This window comes from Crinia signifera, chromosome 3 (assembly GCF_055691185.1).
Source record: "Crinia signifera chromosome 3, ASM5569118v1, whole genome shotgun sequence".
NCBI classification, from domain to species: Eukaryota; Metazoa; Chordata; class Amphibia; order Anura; family Myobatrachidae; genus Crinia; species Crinia signifera.
The window spans coordinates 317,980,616-318,002,651 of NC_139219.1; the positions used below are offsets into that span (position 1 = coordinate 317,980,616).

At 43.4% G+C, this 22,036-nt stretch overlaps 1 protein-coding gene across 1 annotated transcript in view; it reads right to left on the reverse strand.

Moving 5' to 3' along the window:
- Positions 1-22,036, reverse strand: part of LOC146063035 (uncharacterized) — a 59,961-nt gene that overhangs the window by 14,582 nt on the left and 23,343 nt on the right. The window contains exons 9-13 of the mRNA XM_083175045.1: positions 19,403-19,544; positions 17,415-17,588; positions 4,841-5,028; positions 3,109-3,271; positions 474-623 (exon numbers count right to left, since the gene is read on the reverse strand). Of these exons, the coding sequence (XP_083031171.1) occupies positions 474-623; positions 3,109-3,271; positions 4,841-5,028; positions 17,415-17,588; positions 19,403-19,544 (817 nt within the window). The remainder of the gene's footprint in view (positions 1-473; positions 624-3,108; positions 3,272-4,840; positions 5,029-17,414; positions 17,589-19,402; positions 19,545-22,036) is intronic.

Genomic DNA, 22,036 nt, shown 5'->3' on the forward strand with positions numbered 1-22,036 from the left:
AGGCTGTAGTGAGCTGGCTGGTTACTAAGCAACAGAGCAGCAGCACAAATACAAGGCAGTTTACAGCAGCCACATTGCTTATGGCTGCAGCATCGTACTTACTTTCATATGCCACTGCAACAACCTCCAAAGTAAGTTTCAAATCTGTGCATCTGAAAAGTGCAAGCCTCTCCTGCCCTCTGTTATAGCCAGCTCCATGCTACTGTAGGTGTAAGAGAACATCTGAAACAGGCGCTCTTTACTCATATGCAGGAATTTACTACTATTTAGTAGTTCCCTCATCTTTGAGGCTCGAGATCTCCCTGTGTCCTACTTCTGCCCCTTCCTTCCCTACTACCAATATAACATTCATGAACTTATCTTGAGAGCTCTTTGTTATTCAATCACACTTTCCTTTATTACAATTCAAGATGCTGACATACCTTTGATTCAAGGTGGTGGAAGTAATAGATGGTATGAGAGAGAACACTCACCTTCATAGGATCTGAATATCTGCATTAAACATTCGCATTCCTCATTAATCTTGTTCTCTATGCTCTTCTTCCCCATCCCGTAATCTCGCAGTGTTGAGAGAGCAAAACGTCTCATCACTTTCCAGTTCTCGCCATGAGCAAAGATAATACCTGAATATAGTGAATAGATGTCACTGTATTGCACTTATTTATATACTGCATATAAGATGGAATACTGTATATGTATGGTGATATAAATGTCACAAACATACCCCAGTTAAACCTTATGGGGTAATCTAGTTATATCGCCTGTCCTGGCCACCGCACCATTTTTCTGGAGATCTGCGCATGTACATTATCCTCTAGTGCTCAGACTCTATAGCACTGCGCTGTGTGACTGACAGCAGAGAGAAGGGAGCCCAGATGGAGGAAGCTGCGCACGGGCCCACTACTCTCTTATAACGCCCTTGGTACAAGCTGCCCTACTGATTGGACACCATTAATAAGCATTTTTTTTTCGGGTATGGCCATCTTAGCATATGGGCTTACTAGTCATCTGCCCAGGGGTCCTTGACTCTAGGGGCCTTTGAGCAGAGGCCTTATGGACCATGATATTTGCCCCTGGACGGTGTCTTTGGAGCTTATTGGGAGGGAGTGGATGCTATTTATTTTTTATAAGCAGCAGACCACCCTGGCGGCTGTTTAGCACTGCCCTGATCACTGTGCCGCACCCCCTACCCCGCAGCATACTTCTACTCCTGCACCTCCGGCGGATGTCTAGAGTTATTCACCAATCAATGTGCTTACATCCGTCCACCGTATGGAAGCATATGGAGTAGCTTCCCATGCGTCCTGGCACCCTGAGGTGGGTGAAGGCACCCATGGGTGGGTAGGCACCCCAGGGCATTGCTTTGCACAGGGCCTACAATGCTGTTAAGATGGCCCTGTTTGCATGGGGGTGCGGTTTGCAGGTCAGCGTATCTTAGGTCGACATGGTCAAATGGTTGACACGTGCAATAGGTCAACATGGGAAAGATCAACATGAAAAAATTTCAACAGATGTTTCTCATACCTGACTAAGTGGTCAGAGGGCCTGATTCAGGCCTGTTTACAGCCTAGCAAACAAGCTAACAGAAAATCAAATAAATTCAAAGAACTACTATAATAGCCATATTATACACAATACAGCGATATACCGGCCGGTACTAAGTACATCTTAAAATGCAATATAATATTATAATTCTAGCTCAACACAAATAATCAATAATGATGCATAATTATGGATCTTAAATTTGCTACTAATTTTTTAGCAGAACAATAAGTGGGATACCTCCTTGTAAAACTCTCTCACAGCTCAATTGTTTTAAGAGGTAGTTTCCACACTTATGAACAGTAGACTTATAAGATGTTAAATGCAGCATGATAAGTTTATGGTGCAGCCAGGAGTGAACCCGAGGACGCTAACCACGGGGAGAGACACTTTTATTAAAAGCGGAGCTCTACTCAACAACTTTTAAGTATATATACTTTTATTACTTCAACATAAACTTTTCATGCTGCATAAATATAAAGCCAGGATCTCAAAATTTATGGAAAAGTCCGGCACGGCGGCACCCAATAAGATACTGTATAACAAAATCTAAAAGGGACATTTATTGCATTTAACATCTTTTAAGTCTACTCTTCATAAGTGTGGAAACTACGTCTTAAAACAATTGAGCTGTGAGAGAGTTTTACAAGGAGGTATCCCACTTATTGTTCTGCTAAGAAATTGCTAGCAATTTTAAGATCCATAATTAGGCACCATTATTGATTATTTGTGTTGAGCTAGAATTGTCACATTATATTGCATTTTTAAATGTACTTAGTACCGGCCGGTATATGGCTTTATTGTGTATAATATGGCTATTATAGTAATTCTTTGAATTTAATTTTGATTTTAACTAAAACAGTTACATTCAAAATTGCTGCTAATTTTGTTTTTCTGTTGTCTCTAAATATATACCCCTAATTAGCAGCTGCATATTGAATGTGACTGTGAATCAGCGCTTATCTGCAAACAAGCTGCCCGCCAGCCTAATGAACGATAGACAACAAAAAAGTGAAAATCTCATGTCAACCTTTTCCATATCAACTTTTTTTGCGTGTGTCGACATTTTGACCCTGGCGACCTAAGCCATGTTAACCATTTTACTGAGTCAACATATGGCTTGTCTACCAATAGTTGTCGACCTAATGACCATCGACCCTACGATCCGTACATGTTTTCAGGTAGGACTGAGCCATCGAGATGGCTATGGATGACACACAAAAAGGTCAACATGAGTGTTTTTGGATATTTTTTAATTTTTGGACTTATTCATACTTTACCATCCATGTGACTCCGATCGGGAACGGTAAAGTGGTCTGAAGCATGGCAAGCGAAGCGAGCCCCACAAGGGGATAGGGTACACTAATTGGGGACTCCTCGTGCTTAAATGTCGACACTGACATGAAAAGAAATTGAAAAACGCATGTGGATCTTTTCACAATCTTGGTAGCGTCAACATTTAAACAGTGTCGACCTTGTGTTGTCATGTGTATAATATATGTCTGCATCTTTGTTTTTTGTTTTTTTAAGTAATGTTTTCAAAGACTTTTAAAACAAAACAGTTACCGTGTTCCCTTGATGTTCTAACACCGAGTGCTGAATAAGGTCTCTCAGAGAATTCCTCAGCGCGGTTGATTAGAGCGTCTTTCACCGCGTCATACCCACACAGAATAACAAACCTTTTTGATCCCATTTGGACGCTGAATACTGGTCCGTACTTCTCCGACATCTGTACAGTCACATTAAAATAAACAGATCATTAATAGAATATGAAATATTTTAAGCTGTGACATTATCTTCCACTTTCCACAACCAGCCAATGTATTTATGGTTATCTCTGCAAATCTTGCTTACTGGCCACATCCACAGTGGCCTAGGGCCTAATTCAGGTGGGGCAGATGTAACATGTGCAGAGAGAGTTAAGGTACCCATAGACTATGTGATTTGAGCCGTATTTCACTTGATTCCTATGGAATTCATGGCCCAAATCACATCCGTTCCGATGTTCGGTGCTGAGCGCACGGAGCCGGTGATCAAATGTGCTGCACATAAGATAAATCTTATGTGCAGCAATCAGCGGCACATCGTGGGTGCTTTTTAGCACCCACATATGTATCACATCCGATGCGGGGGGACTCCGAGAGTTGGGCGGAGGGAGCCAGGCGGGAAACGCCAAGCAGCGGGCGGGAGGAGCTGGGCGACAGGCGAATTTAAAAAAAGAACAAAAGCATACAAATGAATAGGCTGTCAGCACTCTCAGCCAGTCAGTGGCCGCCCAAATGGGAGGCCGCTGATTGGCTGAGAGAGCTTTCTCAGCCAATCAGTGGCTGCACATTTGTTTGTATGGGTTTTTTTCCCCCAGCTCTCGACGGCCCCCCTGCCCGGCTCCTGGCTCTCTCCACCTGCAGCTCCTGGGAGCTGCATGTGATAAATCGCATGCAATTTATTACATGAAAAAAATGGCACATTAAGTGCCTAATCGTATGTGAGCCCTCCCAGGGAGATGCCAGGAAAATCGGGTCGGACTTATCCGAATGTATGGGAGCCAATGTATTATAAATAAACTGATGTCCAATTACTTTCAGTTTCTTAGTTTAAAATTTTTACTCTTTTGCAAACTTTTAATCAGTTTCATTAAAAATGACCACTAGTCCCAACTACTGTACTATTCACCTTTCTACTTTTACCTTGGTGTTCTCCAAAAACTGGCGTACATTGTGAAAATGGCTTGGGGAACATACTAGAGAACTCATTCAAAGAACCAAAGTATTATAGGACCTGATCTAACCCTTACCTTAGTTTAAAAAAAAAAACAGTAACTTTCTTAAAAATATATAAAATCTAACAGAAGTTACTCTTTAATTCCATTTGGGATAAATTCAAAAAGAGTTTTACCAACATTGCATTAATGAACAAATTGTGCAGAATACCGGAGCAATTAGCTTGTTCAGTATCTGCAGAGATCAAGTTAATGAAAGAGATCAGTACCATAAAGTACAAAAGATGGACCTTGATACAGTGTAAGCAAATGAGTAATATATTTAAGACATGGTGGATATATTCTTTCAATTTAATGATGGTTTACTTTTCGGTGATACAGTAGTATTCTCAGGTGTCTCAGCTCTACATGGTGATCTGGGGAGACTGAGCACCAACGGTGGTCTGCAAGGAACCCAAGCATAGGCGAGAGCCATGACCATACTGAATAGAGGGAGGAGTGGTGGTCGCAGTGGCTGATTAACCAATAGGATGATTACGCTGCAGCCCAGGCTGCCAGGAATTGGAAATAGAGTATTACCTTTATAAACGAATTATGGGGTTTTCCCATGTCGACCATGTGCATATTCCCAATGATGGGCAGAGGCGTCGGTCCGGGTGGATAATTTTTTAACTTAAGTTGTTTCCGATTGTTAAAAACATTGGCCAGGTATAGGATGACCACAACAGACAGAAGAATCGTGACGGGATCCATGGGAATCATCTCTTCTGAAAAAGGGAAGAAAAAGATTAGGTCTTGTATAGAGAAAAACAATATATATTTTCCAAATACAGCTCCAACCATGGCCTATGAAGTCCTGTCTTCTGCCCTGTTGTAGAGATGGCCTTATGGGAGCTACTAAACAGCCTGCAAGAGTGACTCCAGAGTACACAAGACTGTAGCTAGTTTATAGAACTTCATTCTTGAGGGAAATCATATGTCCTTACACAAAGTGTATATATTATACTTTGGCCCTTATTCTGATCGGTGCGGCCGGATCCGAATATGCGGCCAGCACCGTGCAATGTAAACCCCGCCTTCCATACAGATCGCCAACTCCGTCCGTACGCGGTAAGAAGCTGTCCAAACGGACCGCACGTGTATTTCTCATGAATACACCTCCTCCATCTCAGGGAACCTCCCCCATCATTCGAGGAACGCCCATGAAACGCGGGGTGTAAACATATGGTAATGAGCCCAAACAGCCCTTCACACCCCTCTCCACCCCCTGTTCGTAGTGTACACATTTCATGCGGAATGTGGCCGTGCGTTCCGCTCGCACATGCGCAGAGACGCCTCTGCACATGCGCAGACACAAAACATCGGCGGCACGAACGCACGCTGATATTACCGCACCAACCAGAATAAGGGCCCTTATGTGGTCTTGTTTCAAGCAAATGTTTAGTGGTCCTACAGGGCTGTGTAGTGTCCTGTTATGAAAAGACGTCTACCCCGGGGAAAATCGCTCAGAATGGTGTATGCACTGAGCGATTTTCATCCCAGTGATTTTCCCCATCATAATTGTCCATACACGCTGGGCAAAATCTCCCAGTTTGAATGGACCTTTAGAAAGAAAGAAACATAACCAGACAAGTAGATAGATATATAGATAGATAGATGTCACTATCCTACTGGTGGTCACTTCATCTCTTTGTATTATATCGCAGTCACTCTAATGCACTTTACAATAAATGGTTCTTACTTCAATCATCTCTCAATATTATGGAGGTCACTTTGATGCTCTCTGTCTTTAATGGCAGTTACTGCATTCACTCTACATTATACAGTTTGGGTTACTGCAATGCTCTATGTTTTGTACTGTGGTCACTGATGCTGTCTGTATTATATGGCGGTCACTGTGATATTCTCTGCATTATATGGTGGTCACTGAGATGTTCTCTGTATTATATGGTGGTCACTGAGATCTACTCTGTATTATATGGCTGTCACTGTGATCTACTCTGTATTACATGGCGGTCACTGTGATCTACTCTGTATTACATGGCGGTCACTGTGATCTACTCTGTATTATATGACTCACTGTAATGTTATCTGTATTACATGGTTGTCACTGATGTTCTCAATATTTTTTGGCTGTCACTGTGATGTTCTCTGTATTATTTGGCTGTCACTGTGATGTTCTCTGTATTTGTCTGTCACTGTGATCTACTCTGTATTATATGGCTGTCACTGAGATGTTCTCTGCATTATATGGCAGTCACTGTAATGTTCTCTGTATTATATGGCTGTCACTGTGATGTTCTCTGTATTATATGGCTGTCACTGTGATGTTATCTGTATTATTTGGCTGTCACTGTTCTGTTCTCTGTATTATATGGCGGTCACTGTGATGCTCTCTGTATTTTATGGCTGTCACTGTGATGTTCTATGCATTATATGGCTGTCACTGATGTTCTCTGTATTATACGGCAGTCACTGTGATATTCTCTGTATTATATGGCTGTCACTGTGATGTTCTCTGTATTATATGGCAGTCACTGTGATGTTCTCTGTATTATATGGAGGTCACTGTGATGTTCTCTGTATTATATGGCAGTCACTGTGATGTGCTCTCTATTATATGGCAGTCACTGTGATGTGCTCTCTATTATATGGCAGTCACTGTGATGTTATCTGTATTATATGGCAGTCACTGTGATGTTATCTGTATTATATGGCGGTCACTGTGATGTGCTCTGTATTATATGGCGGTCACTGTGATGTTCTCTGTATTATATGGCAGTCACTGTGATGTTCTCTGTATTATATGGCAGTCACTGTGGTGTTCTCTGTATTATATGGCAGTCACTGTGATGTTCTCTGTATTATATGGTGATCACTGTGATCTACTCTGTATTATATGGCTGTCACTGTGATGTGCTCTGTATTACATGGCTGTCACTGTGATGTTCTCTGTATTATATGTCTGTCACTGTGATGTTCTCTGTATTATATGGCAGTCACTGTGATGCTCTCTGTATTATATGGCAGTCACTGTGATGTTCTCTGTATTATATGGTGATCACTGTAATCTACTGTGTATTATATGGCAGTCACTGTGATGTTCTCTGTATTATATGGTGATCACTGTGATCTACTCTGTATTATATGGCTGTCACTGTGATGTTCTCTGTATTATATGGCGGTCACTGTGATGTTCTCTGTATTATATGGCTGTCACTGTGATGTGCTCTGTATTATATGTCTCTCACTGTGATGTTCTCTGTATTATATGTCTGTCACTGTGATGTTCTCTGTATTAAATGTCTGTCACTGTGATGTTTTCTGTATTATATGGCAGTCACTGTGATGTTCTCTGTATTATATGGTGATCACTGTGATCTACTCTGTATTATATGGTGGTCACTGTAATGTTCTCAGTATTATATGGTGATCACTGTAATCTACTGTGTATTATATGGCTGTCACTGTGATGTGCTCTGTATTATATGTCTCTCACTGTGATGTTCTCTGTATTATATGTCTGTCACTGTGATGTTTTCTGTATTATATGGTGGTCACTGTGATGTTCTCTGTATTATATATCTGTCACTGTGATGTTCTCTGTATTATATGGCTGTCACTGTGATTTGCTCTGTACATATTGTATTATGGTCACTGTGATGCTGTCTGCATTATGCAGAATGTTAATATTTACACTAATGCTGCCCATACACTTATGCAATCGGATGTGATGCGATATCGTGATGCAATTTCCCATCACATTTCGATCGCATCTGAAGTTCTTTTTCCTGCCCGCGATGTCGCATGCCACCTGCAATAAAACATCTGGTGCTGGTAGAGTGCTGGCGGGCGGGGGAGCAGATTGCATTGCGATCGATCGCATGTGATTGTAAACCACATGCAATCGCAATGCAATGTTATATATATTGGGGGAAATTTACTAAAGGAAATTTGTAAAAAATAGGTGTATTCGTATCCAAAAATACACTTATTTTTGACATTTACTATCCCGAAAATACGGCAATTCGTATTTGTATTGATGTGCTATCAATACGACTACGAATTGCCGTATTTTCGGGATAGTAAATGTCAAAAATAAGTGTATTTCTGGATACAAATACACCTATTTTTTTTACAAATTTCCTTTAGTTAATTTCCCCCATTATGTGCAGTACATAATATCTGAAGACGGAAAAAAAAAATCTTACAATTCCATTTAAAATGTTGCATATCGCCCCACAGCAAGTATTTTATGGCCAATATCACAATCTTAATCTATGAAACACAGGGCCGGTGCAAGGCACCGGAGCGCCCCAGGCGAGTCGGGGTGGGGGCGCCCCGGTGCCGGGGGAGGGGGGGTACCTGTCCTGCGGCGCTGTCCGGTGCCGGGGGAGGGGGGTACCTTTCCTGCGGCGCTGTCCGGTGCCAGGGGAGGGGGGTACCTGTCCTGCGGCGCTGTCCGGTGCCGGGGGAGGGGGGTACCTGTCCTGCGGCACTGTGTATTTAAAGCTGGCGGCGGAGGCAGCGGGGGTCCCTGCAGTCCATTAGAAACAACGAGCGCTATCCGCCGGGCTATGCGGAAGCGCTTCTGTTGTGAAAACACTGGCAGCACACTGATTGGCTGAGAATAGCGTGCGCCGTGCTGCCAGTGTTTTCACAACAGAAGCGCTTCCGCATAGCCCGGCGGATAGCGCTCGTTGTTTCTAATGGACTGCAGGGACCCCTCACTGCCTCCGCCGCCAGCTTTAAATACACAGCGCGCCAGGACAGGTACCCAGGCGGCACGGGGCGGGGGGGGGGGGGGCAAAATGCCGCCCTCCAGTGGCCGGCGCCCTAGGCAAATGCCTAGATTTGCCTAGTGGTGGCGCCGGCCCTGATGAAACAGCCATATGGAATAATAAGGATTTAATTATATATATATATATATCTCAAAACTCTAATACACTTCCAAATACTGTACATTAAAAGGACCCATGTAACCTAACAGTCAGGAGCTGATTAGTCGGTGATAAAGTACCAGGCACTTTATCCCTTCTCCTCCCTTATCACTGCTTCATACATCTACCCCTCTGTGCTATGGAGAAGAGAATGTGATAAACCACATAACGTGTAGTATATACTGTATCACAGATGCTTTGAATATCAAAATACATTATGTTGAATGAAATAGGGATGTTATTCTGCTTTGAGACAGTTACATTGCTGTAGGTTACAGTAGCAAACATGTAAATTATATATTTCAGAACATTTTATCTTTGTTCTCCAATAATCATTTTTACATTGAAATGTCTGACATAAATATTTGCACGACTTAATCATTTCACAGAACAATCTGCCATCTCTTATGCTAATATTTCGGGTACTTACTGCGAGCGCTGTACAGCGTGTAGGGTACACAGGGAGCTGGCTATGTCTCCTCTCTGTTCTCCTGGTGATAATTTGCTTTTAAACACAGAGAATGTTTATGCCGCCCCCTAACTTCACTGTTGACATTTTCGCTGGTAACATTCACTGCTGACCCTATTACACAAGTTGTACTTTGCCTGGGGAGGAAGGGGGGGGGGGTGTTACTGAGAGGCTTCTATATAAATGTTAAGCAACTACCGGTAGCCCGGCAATAAAAAAGTTGTAAAATGTGTTAAACTAAATGCTCTTATGGTACTAGACAGATCAGCGATCTTAAGATTTGCACATGCGTTCCTATTGATCTTTCACAAAATCTTCCGATCTTTCATGCAGCATGTAAGATCAGAAGATGCAGCAAAAGATCTGCGGGAGGGAGCATCTGATTGTGATCATTTCAAGTTCTGTCTGATTTGCAGTAAAATCGGACAATCGGTCGAAAATTGGCCGATCGGCAAACAAACTGTTGTGTGGGCACCTTAATACATACCTCCCAACATCACATAGACGGAAAGTGGTACACTAAGATTCAGCCATGAGTATAGACATACCCTCCAACATGTGAGGGTCAGAAATCGGTACAAAAAAAAAAAAAAAAAAAAAAAAAAAAACGGGAGGGGCGTGGCTTCGGGAAAAGGGGCGTGGTCTTTCCGATAGTTTCAATACCCACCGTGTGTGAGTTGAACATAATAATTTACCTGCCCTGCCCCGCTGGTCCTCTCCTGCTGCGCTGCGCATCTATCAGGTCTATGACAGACAAACAGCATGCATAAGTGAAGTTCTTCTCCCGTCTATCCCCGAGCAGGAGGAAGCCGTGTCCTCCCTTGGTGCACCTTGGGAGTTGTAGTCTTGTTCGGCGGCTCCCCTTCAAGCTCCCTGGGGAATAGCCGGCAGTCTGAAACTACAACTCCAAGAGTCCCCCCGGCCTCCTCGGCTGAGACAGAGAAGTGCAGGAACTAGAAGGAGGCGACACGCTGCGGCTGAAGCCTGAAGGCTAGAAAACCGGTACAATCGGTACAGGGTAATTTAACCGGTACAGGCCGTTAGAAAACGGTACTGTACCGGGTAAATCGGTACAGTTGGAGGGTATGTATAGAGTGTGGGTCACCTGTGGCTACCTTTCCTGGACTGTATGGCATAGATGACAACTGCGGGTGTCGATGTCCCATGCATTTTTTTTATCGCTCTGCAGTGCACTGGTTGATGAAATCATCTAAAGGGTGGTTCAGGGGTGCACAGGACCACCCATTAGACATATTGCCGATCTGCCCGTTTTCTGTTGCCGGCCATTGGAGGATGGGTCGGGTCCTCCTCTGACAGCCGGGAAGAGAGCGATCAAGAGCCACCACTGCCGCCAGGGCCAGACTGGGATCAGAAATCGGCCCTGGCATTTCGAGCACACAGGCCCACCTGCAGCAAACGGGACCCTTGCGTGGTGTGTGAGGTCTCATGGAAAGGAGGCGTGGCATCAGAAAAAGGAGGCATTACACATTATTGAACACACTGTAAGGCCCATTACAGAGAATAAAACAAACTATATGGATCCTACAGGCTGCTCCCTGTGTATAATAACTGGACACCACAGGCCACTCCACCTGTATAATAACTGGACACCACAGGCCGCTCCCCCAGTACAATAATAACTGGACACCACAGGCCGCTCCCCCAGCACAATAATAACTGGACACCACAGGCCGCTCCCCCAGCACAATAATAACTGGACACCACAGGCCGCTCCCCCAGCACAATAATAACTGGACACCACAGGCCGCTCCCCCAGCATAATAATAACTGGACACCACAGGCTGCTCCCCCAGCATAATAATAACTGGAAACCACAGGCCGCTCCCCCAGCACAATAATAACTGGACACCACAGGCCGCTCCCCCAGCACAATAATAACTGGACACCACAGGCTGCTCCCCCAGCACAATAATAACTGGACACCACAGGCCGCTCCCCCAGCATAATAATAACTGGACACCACAGGCTGCTCCCCCAGCATAATAATAACTGGAAACCACAGGCCGCTCCCCCAGCATAATAATAACTGGACACCACAGGCTGCCCCCCTTGCACAATAACTAGACACCACAGGCTGCTCCCCCTGCACAATAACAGGACTGAGGAGTCAGGACACCACAGGCTTCTCTCAGAGAAGTTCTCTGGGAGAAGCCTGTGGTGTCCTGACTCCTCAGTCCTGTTCTCCCCCTGTACAAATGCTGAGTCTGTGAAGCTAATTTAGGATGGACACTGAGGCTGCCTGCAGCGGGAAGTATGGTGCCCAGATAGGGTCGCACTGCACAGGGCCCAGATAGGGTCGCACTGCACAGGGCCCAGATAGGGTCACACTGCACAGGGCTCAGATAGGGTCACATTGTACAGTGCTCAGATACGGTCACATTGTACAGTGCTCAGATAGTCACACTGCACAGTGCTCAGATAGTCACATTGTACAGTGCTCAGATACGGTCACATTGTACAGTGCTCAGATACGGTCACATTGTACAGTGCTCAGATACGGTCACATTGTACAGTGCTCAGATAGTCACATTGTACAGTGCTCAGATAGTCACACTGCACAGTGCTCAGATACGGTCACATTGTACAGTGCTCAGATATGGTCACATTGTACAGTGCTCAGATACGGTCACATTGTACAGTGCTGATAGTCACATTGTACAGTGCTCAGATAGTCACATTGTACAGTGCTCAGATACGGTCACATTGTACAGTGCTCAGATAGTCACATTGTACAGTGCTCAGATACGGTCACAGTACCAGCAGCTAAGTGTCACTCAAACTATGGTAACATGTGAGCAGCAAATATGTAATAAATAATTCAGCTATCACTTGCCTTAGGGTTCTGGTTCCAGACCTGAGAATGCACCTTAAGGCTTTACAGCCATTGCACCAGCTTAAAGCACAGCTGCAGCCACCAGTGGCCTAACTAAGTTTTGGACGCCCCACCCGCCGCCGCCCCGCCAAGCACCCCCAATCCGCCGCCGCCCCGCTGCCCATGCAAACCCCCCCCCCCAATCCCCTGCAGCCTTACCTATCGCGCTGGTCCCGGCAGCTCCGTTCTTCTGCTGAGGACCACCACAAAATGGCCGCCCCCATACAGCAGACAGTTTCAGAGAACTGTGTGCTATATGGGGGCGGCCTTTTTGTGGTGGTCCTCAGCAGAAGAACGGAGCCGCCGGGACCAGCGAGATAGGTAAGTCTGCGGGGGGTGTAACTATAGAACTGCAGCCCCCGGCGCCCCCACATGCACAGCGCCCCCCCCCCCCCCCCCCCCCCGCGGTCGCGGGGGCTGCAGTGCTATACTGTAGTTACGCCACTGGCATCCACCCAGGTATCATGGATCAATCCCAAATATTCCCACCACACAGGACAGGATGGACTCTGCAGTAACCTGGTGCTACTATTGCTGAGCAGCGCCACCTTGTGGTTGGGGTGAACTGTACAGGCAGGGAATATATATCCTCCTGCACTGAGACAGGTTCTCAGTGCAGCAGGCCGGCAGCCATTTTCCCTAAGCCACGGCTATATACTCAAAGCCGCTGAACAGAGAGGAGAGTCCCAGCCACCACCAACGGCAAGCAGGACTCAAATTCGGCCCACCTGACCATCGACCCAAATGGATTTTCTACTAGAGAAGGGGACCGATTCTTCGAGTCAAGGTAGGTAAGTATAAGTATGTATGGGCTCCAGATAGAATAAAGTTGTACTTTTCAGGTGTGTGTGTGTGTGTGTGTGTGTGTGTTTTTAAACTATTGGCATTGTTGTAGAACCACAAGTACCAGCAGGCCCTGTATTGCCCCACCTGTTGGGATTTGTGGTTCCCCAAGTCCATGCATGCTGTGCAGGCTTGCTGGGACTCATAGTTCCACAGCAATGCATAAGAGTTTCATCTTATTTTTACAATGCAATTAACCCGGTGCCCACTGCAATGGGACACTGGGGACAGCCCCGGGCTTCAGCCTGGGAAGTGTTTATTCTGGAGGGGGGACCCCTTTATTGGCTGACCGGTCAGTGGGTTAATGGTTTGGCCGCAGGACCTTATATAATAAGTATCCCCCAGCTGTGACATTACTCTGCTGAATGATTGGGCCCGGTGCTGGTTCTCAAAATAGGGGGACCCCTATTTTGGCCCTCATATTTGGGAACCAGGACTGGCCCTTGAGTTTGATGATGGTTTAAAAAATTCCTGGGATCCCCTATTCGGTTTAACCCCTGAATTTTTAAAACCAGGACCAGCTCTTTCAGCCTGGGGTTGGTTATGTATGGGGGAGGGGGGAGGGGGGGGGGCATTCTGAAGAAACTCTCAATGCTTTTTACTGTGATTAATTGATTGATATGTACAGTGAAAATCATCCCGACCACAAAAATATTTGTTCTTCGGGGTTTATTTGAAGGGAGTTCTATTGTAGATGGGAGGATGCTATGGGCAACCAATCAGAACCTACTTCTTATTTATTTAGCACCCTCTAGAAGATAATAGATAGTATCTGACTGGTTGAGCATAGCAACCTATCCCATCTCCAATAGAACTCCCATGTTAGTAAATACAGTAACCCCTCCCACTCCGTAGTTTTTAGTATCTGGAATACTACCTAGGTGTCCTTAGTATAAGATGATAAACATTGGATATATTTAATTAAGAAAACTTCTACATAATCTGAAATGTTTGTTGTAAGTAAATTCATACCTGTCACCATTTGGTATACCGGGTGGACATTTTCTATGTATTTTCAGTAAACAATAAAATATTGGTATAACAGGATTTTTCTTGTTTATAATTTGAAATTCATCGTTATTGACGACCTCTTTATAGGAGTATCTCTATCAATATAGGTCAAAGTTCTTCCACATATATGTCTATATGAGGTTATTTATATTATATTGTGTTCTCAGTAGCCGATATGCTCATAATCACCCCTTATTAAGGATGACCAGCCCCCCAGCTCTGTCTACCTGTATGAATACCATTTGCTCGTTGGTAATATGTTGTTTTAAGGCATTTTTCTTCAAATTAGTGAGATGACTTTTGATATTTTTACTATGGGAGTCTTTGGGTGGTATTCAATCTGTGACGATATTTCCCGACAGGAGTAATATCGGTAGTCACCTATTTAATGCTGCCGTTAATGACAGCATTGAAGGGTGTCAGATCCAACTTTTTTTCAAGTCGGATCTGTTTTGTCGGAAATGGCCATGGATTGTCGAAATCACATCCATTTTCTGTCAATCCGCGGCCGTTTCTGACACTGTGCGGACTCTCCGACACTCCACTCCTACATTGAATACGACTGTCGGATCAGACGAAAAACGGACGGAATTCCGACTGTCGGGACATTACGACAATCGAAATGCCGGATTGAATACCTGCCTTTGTCCATCAGGCAGATATCTTTCTTATCTATCTATCTATCTATCTATCTATCTATCTATCTATCTATCTATCTATCTATCTATCCATCCATCCATCCATCCGTCTATCTATCTATCTATCTATCTATCTATCTATCTATCTATCTATCTACAGTATCTATCTATCTATGTACAGTATCTATCTATCTATCTATCTATCTATCTATCTATCTATTACTTGTTGATGCAATGTTCAATAGTTAAGCTCTATGCATTTTAATAATACTATGCATTATGATTTTCTATAATTATTGATATTATTCATTAAGTTAAATGATATCACAATGTTATGATTATCCTGGAAAAGAAATAACGGCATTGTAATTACTCCTATGGGAATCTACCAGTATGGTAAACATTGCTGTCAGTTTACCGTTAAGGCCCCCATACACTTGTCCGATTTGGTCCCGATATCACCCGATTCCAACAGATTGGATCGAGATCGTGTCCAAATCAGATGTGTCTGACATCCGATCTGATCCGATGGGTGATCCCATGAGCATTGGATCGGACCTGGAGCTCATACGCTCATACGTGTTGCACGTTTGATCACGGAATAGCATGCGATACATTGCATGCAGAAGGGCCACCACATCCTGCCAGGACGCTGGAGGGGGATTGTATGTGACGTCTCCGAGGGGAAGGCACCAATAGAAATGTTCTGCATCTATCTCTGCACCATGGGTTCCATTCCCACCATGGCCCTAACTGTGCAGAGTTTGTATATTCTCCCCGTACTTGTGTGGGTTTCCTCTGGTTACTCCGGTTTCCTCCCACAATCCAAAAATATACTGGTAGGTTATTTGGCTCCTAACAAAATGAACCCTAGAATGTCTGTGTGTGCGTGTACATGTGGTAGGGAATATAGATTGTAAGCTCCACTGGGGCAGGGACTGATGTGAATGTTCAACTATACTCTGTAAAACACTGCGGAATATGTGTGCGCTATATACAGTAAATAATAAATAAATAATAATCTGTCCAATCTATCTGGTGGGAACAAGAATCTGATAATGTACAGTATGATAGCAAATTGGAATGGACCATTTGCTCCTAAACACTGGAAAACAGACAATGATCGTTCAGACAAATTGGTTAACTCGAATTGATTTATCAAAATTTTCTGACCAATCGTTTTTGTCTGTTTTCCAGCATTTGGGAGCATATGGCACTGTGGGCGGGATGTACTAAAGAGAAAATGCGGTAAAATGGGGGTTTTACCGCATTTTCCTATTTACCATTAGCCGTCCGCCCCATCTCCGCTGGGCAGGGTATCGCCACCCTCTCGGTGGTGATACCCTATAGAAGCCTATGGGCTTCTATCGCCTCCCACCGTCCGCGCCCCCTCCCGTCCTCCATTGTTTCCTCCTCCCCCAGCAGGTGTCACAGCCGGGAGGACATCCGGCTGCAGGGGGGAGGAGGAGACGCAGGGGGACACTGCCAGCTGCTGGTATGTGACGGAGACCCCCGCAGACCACATCACAGGTATCGCGGGGGTCTCCGTCACCGCAACCCGATGCTAGCCGCATATGTTAGTACTTATGCGGCAGCATCGCGGCGGCTGGCAGACGAAGGGCGGCGATGTATATTAATACATCCCGCCCTCTGTCATTTGTTTCCCATACATTTCCAGATGTTTGTTCCCAGCAGATTGTACAGATATATTTCTAGGTGTGAATCCAGCCTAAAATCATACTGTAACAAGAAATTAAAATTAATAAATGAATATGCTTTTAAATCTTGTATGTAAAAGTATAATACAATACTTGTTACCAGTACTAGTTTTCTGGAAAAATAGGTCCAGGAACTCCAGGTCTGGGGTGGATCAGTTAAATAAATATAAATATAAAGAGAGATGGATAGATTTTTATATTTATTTATTTACAGTTTCTTATATATAGCGCAGCATATACAATTGGAAACAACAGAGATACAAACCGACATGTATATATGCTATTTAGAAACAAAGGCACTCACAGGTGACTTTAAAATAAAACTTTTCTAATGGAAAGTAGACTTTCAGTTCCTGATGATGTCATATTTAATAAGAGGTTCAGGAACTGAGTTCCTGCTGGTTCCTGCTGAAAAATAGCACTGCTTTTTTGCGATTGGTTTTATTGCGATTAATTCTGAACATTTTTATTGTCATATTTATATTAACAAACATATTGCATATTTTATAGCACAATAATTATACATATACAGATAAAAAATGTACAAAACGTATTCTACAATGCAGATTTAAAAAAAAAACTGCCATTCATTACAGTTAGGACAGATGTTATAATATAACGCGGCTGTCAGCGTGCTCAACTTCGAGGTATGGCGCACATTTCATAAGGTAATGGTGCATTGACAAAGCCAATTGCAGGGGTGAGGTCCATTTTAGCTCCAGGTGGAGCCTGGAATGTGAAGTTCTGTAGAAGGGTCGTGAAGAACAAAAACAGCTCCGTCTTGGCTAGGTTCTCCCCAGCGCAGCTTCTTTTACCTAGATGACATGTAAATAGGATACAACGAAACTTGAAAACTGCTAGTGAATGTGATTAAAAGATCAATTGAATATCGTCCTAAGATCTTCTGTCATTTTAGATGAGAGATCGAGCGTAATATAACTATTGATCAGCTGCCTCTTCTAGCAACAGTTTTTAAGGTTGCTAGAGGAGGCCGCTGCCTCCCTCTAGCATCCTCAAAAACCGTCTGCATTATGGGGGCAGCCATTTTCTGAGTGTCACTTTTTATTAGGAGCCAGGAGAGCCGGGGACCCGACAGATCTGCGTGTCCAGCGGCAACGGGGTAAGGAGGGTGATAACTTTTTTGGGGTGGGGGTGTGGGGGTGTGTTAACTTATGGGGGGCGTCCAAAATTCCCGGCGGGGGGGCGCATTAAATGTAGTTATGCCACTGGCTGCTTCTTCTAGCATCCTAAAAAACTGTCTGCTGTAAGGGGGCAGAAATTTTGTGAGGGAGATTTTCCAGCAGCAGCAGGAGCCGAGCCAGGAGGAGCGCCGGGACCACAGACAAGTAGATCTGTGTGTCCCGGTTACAGACGCGGCAGCAAGCAGAAATGGGGGGTAAAGGCAGGCACCAGCGGAGCGATAGTCCCCGCAGACCCCCGGCACCCACACTTACACAGCGCCTCCCCGCCACCGTGGTGTCTGCGGGGCTTTTGTTACCCGACTGAAGCTGCAATCACATACTGAAACTGAGACTGAACCTTAATCAGGGCCTTAGTTTTTGATTTATTTATCTATTTATGATACTGCACCGTACAGGACCACAGGATCTTAAATTCGGTCCTCAGGGCCCCCCCAATTAGACATATTTTCCAGGTCTTCACACAGCATCACAAATTAAATTATTAGCTCCACCTGTAGTCTTAAAAGTCATTTAAAATGTGTCAGTGTGTAATAATTACACCTGTGTAACTATTGGATGACATGGAACACGTGAACTGTCGGGGGGTCCTGAGCACTGAGATTGAGAACCACTGACCTAGGCTAATGGAGGAAATCACATTCTTCCTGACTTCGTCCACTTCAAAATCATTCTCTCATCCTTTATACAGTAATGGGAAAGCCCAACAATTGTACACTTTTGGAAAATCAGGCATACATTGATACACATGAGTTTAATGGTACGACCCAAACATATTGGAAAATGGTACGACCCAAACATATTGGAAAATGGTCACCATCTTTCAAAACAATGGTTATTCCCTTCAATTTAATGAAGTCTAGTCATTTGTTTAACTCGTGTTTTTTCTTCTTTGTTACTTAGCACATTATTGTTATCTAAACATTTTAGCTGCCATATTGGATAAAGTTTACCATCTTTCAGACTAAACTTTGTGAATCATCTAAAAGTAAGATAAATTCAAGTAATGACATGTTATGCTCCTGTGTATGCAATTGTGAATTGCATGCAGTGGAGTTTTAATAAAACATTTGGCGAAGACAGGTACATCTTTTATTTCAACAATTTGTTAATTTGTTTATCTTCAAATTAGAGATATGAGCGTTCAAATTTACCCCGATCTCTAAAACGGCATCTTATTGGCTCTCTGCTCTCATGTGTTTTGGACAGTCAATAAGATAGATATGGATAACTCTGAACTTACTCCAGTTTAGCAAAAAGAACCGAGTAAATCTGAACACACTCATCTCTACCGTAAATACTTATACTGATAATAAAATAAGTGTTTCCGATTTCATACAAATTTATTTCACTTTCATACTCGAAATGATAAAATACGAAATGATTATTGAAGTGGCTGCGTAAGAAAAGATATTCAAAAGGATAGTTACCTAAGGAGAACGGTATGAAAGCCTCGTTCTTCTTGAAATTTCCTTCTTTATCAAGAAAATGTTCTGGGTAAAATTCTTCCGGTTTCTCAAAGTAGGCTTTATCCCTCAGTGCCGAGGACAGAATTGGGAGAACAGTTGTCCCCTGTGGGGCGAAATAGACAGACAGACCATCAGACAAACCATTAATGCTTGCTATAAATGCAATTATAAACTGAGAATGGAAACTAAAGTAAATGGATTTCACAATTACAAAATTGAACTAGCAGAAATTCCTGGAATTGCCCTGGTTTTAAAAAGTTCATTGTGCTGTGAGGTCCAAACGACAAATGTTACCGCTCTGTGAAGTTTTTTTTTTTTTCGAAATCCAGATATAGGGCCCTTGCCACAAAAGGGTAGATTTTATTAGTTTAAACCCTCTTGGAGGTTTAATTACTAAGATGGGAGTTCTATTTCAGATGGGATGTTACTATAGAAACATAGAATTTGACGGCAGATCAGAACCACTTGGCCCATCTAGTCTGCCCCTTTTTCAAACATGTTACCTAAAACCATATTTTATCCTTATTTCTTTGTAAAGATATCAATATGCCTATCCCAAGCATGTTTATATTGTACTACTGTATTTGCCTCTACCACCTCTGATGGGAGGCTATTCCACTTATCCACCACCCTTTCTGTGAAGAATGTATCCCTCCTGTACCTTTCCCTTCTCTGCTCTTAAGTATACATATTAATTTATTTTAGTCTTTCCTGGTAAGTTTTGTGATGTAGGCCATGCACCATTTTAATTTGGAAAGATGAATGAGTGATCCCCTCAACCAACACTTGCACAGTCGTCTGTATAAACACTTGAACATTTATACAGACTGTAGAAGATTCGGACGGTGATCCTTGAGGCTGTTACCCAGGACTGATTCAGCTGTATATGACCCGGGATCTATACCTGCATTATTTCATGCATACTTTGAACTGTCTTCACACCACAGTTCAAATCTATCCGGTAATTATACCTCATTGGATCCCTGCACAAACGTCACTTTATTTGTATGCCCAGCATTGATGTCTGGATTCTGTTTTATGTGATTTGTTTTTATACATACATGTCAATTAAAAAATACTGTTTTATGCGATGATCTTTCATAACCTTGTTTTTACATGGGACATCACTGTGATATTGTGAACTACTCCGCATAGAAGGAGGACAATCATTTGATGTCAGAAGGGAAGTAACCTTCATTTACTTCACTAGCGCTGGTTGAGGGGATCACTCATTCATCTTTCCAAATTGTCTACACCCCAGAGTGTTCTCATCCTAGCTGTTTGGTGTGTGCGCACTGTGGTGAATACCCTTTTATCTACTATCCATGCACCATTTTAGTTGCCCTATTTGTACAGTCTCTAATGTATTTATATCCTTCTGGAGATATGGCCTCCAGAACTGAACACAGTACTCTAGGGGCATTATTCTGATCGGAGCGGCCAAACGTGCGTACGTTCGCCATTACCGCACGCTAGCCGTACGCGGCCGTTGGGGTCAGGTCCACCCACAAATCAGCCACTTATGTACGGGCAGAAATACCGTAGAAGGGGAGTGGCGTACAAATGAGCGTACGGCAACGTACGCGGACGGCTCAGCCCTTGCACTCCGACAACAGGCGTACAACTGAGCGTACGGCGCCGTTTACGGCCGTCTTTCCTCCGTCTCCCCACCGACTTCTTGAGGAGATCTGAGCGTACGCCACTTCGCACGGACGGGTCCCTATTGTTTTTAATGGAAAACTCAGCTTATGTCACCGCTCGTGAGAGTGAGCGTACGTCCGTGCACGCTGGCATACCCTTCACATATATGGACCTGCAAATCTTGCCTCTCAACTACTAATCTGACAATTGATTAATTAATCTATTTGTTATTCAATTATTGTTTTCTATTAACTCAATTGTCTACCTTAATAAAGACCTAATAAAACTACATTTGAACCCACATTACATGTATATTTGTTATGTTCTAATGTGGCATTTTAATCACTATCTATGTGTCCCCATATTGCTGTTACTTTTACATCAAGTTATGTTGGTGTTTCTGTATATGTACTAAATTATGTCCATAATTACTTTGTCCACAATGTGTAACATGTATACCTACCCTGATGTTATGTGTGATGTTTTAATCTAACAACATTAAACATTCATGCATTTTCACTATGTGTTATTTTACTCAAAAACACACACATTCACACATCAATCATTACCCCTCACCTCAAATTACAAGTATAACTTACAGTACACATCTGTATGTACCTACCCTTACAAGCCCTCTAACATATTTCTGATTAAAAACACAGGCAATTTCGAACTGTACATAAACTTTTATTTATAACACAAATAATAAGGGGGGGGGGGGGGATAAAAAAAAATTAAATGCGGGCCTCCAGAAGGCCAAACAGGATCTGGAGGTACAGGAGGGTGAGAACAATCTCCCGCATTAGGGCTGCCACCTCCTCCTGCTGCTGTTCAGTGTCTGTAATGAAGGGATAAAACAAAAAATTAATATCTAACATACACAAATGTTTGTTGTATTTGTACATAATAAAAAGTTCAGAGTTATGTGTGAAGGCCACATACATTTAGAAACTA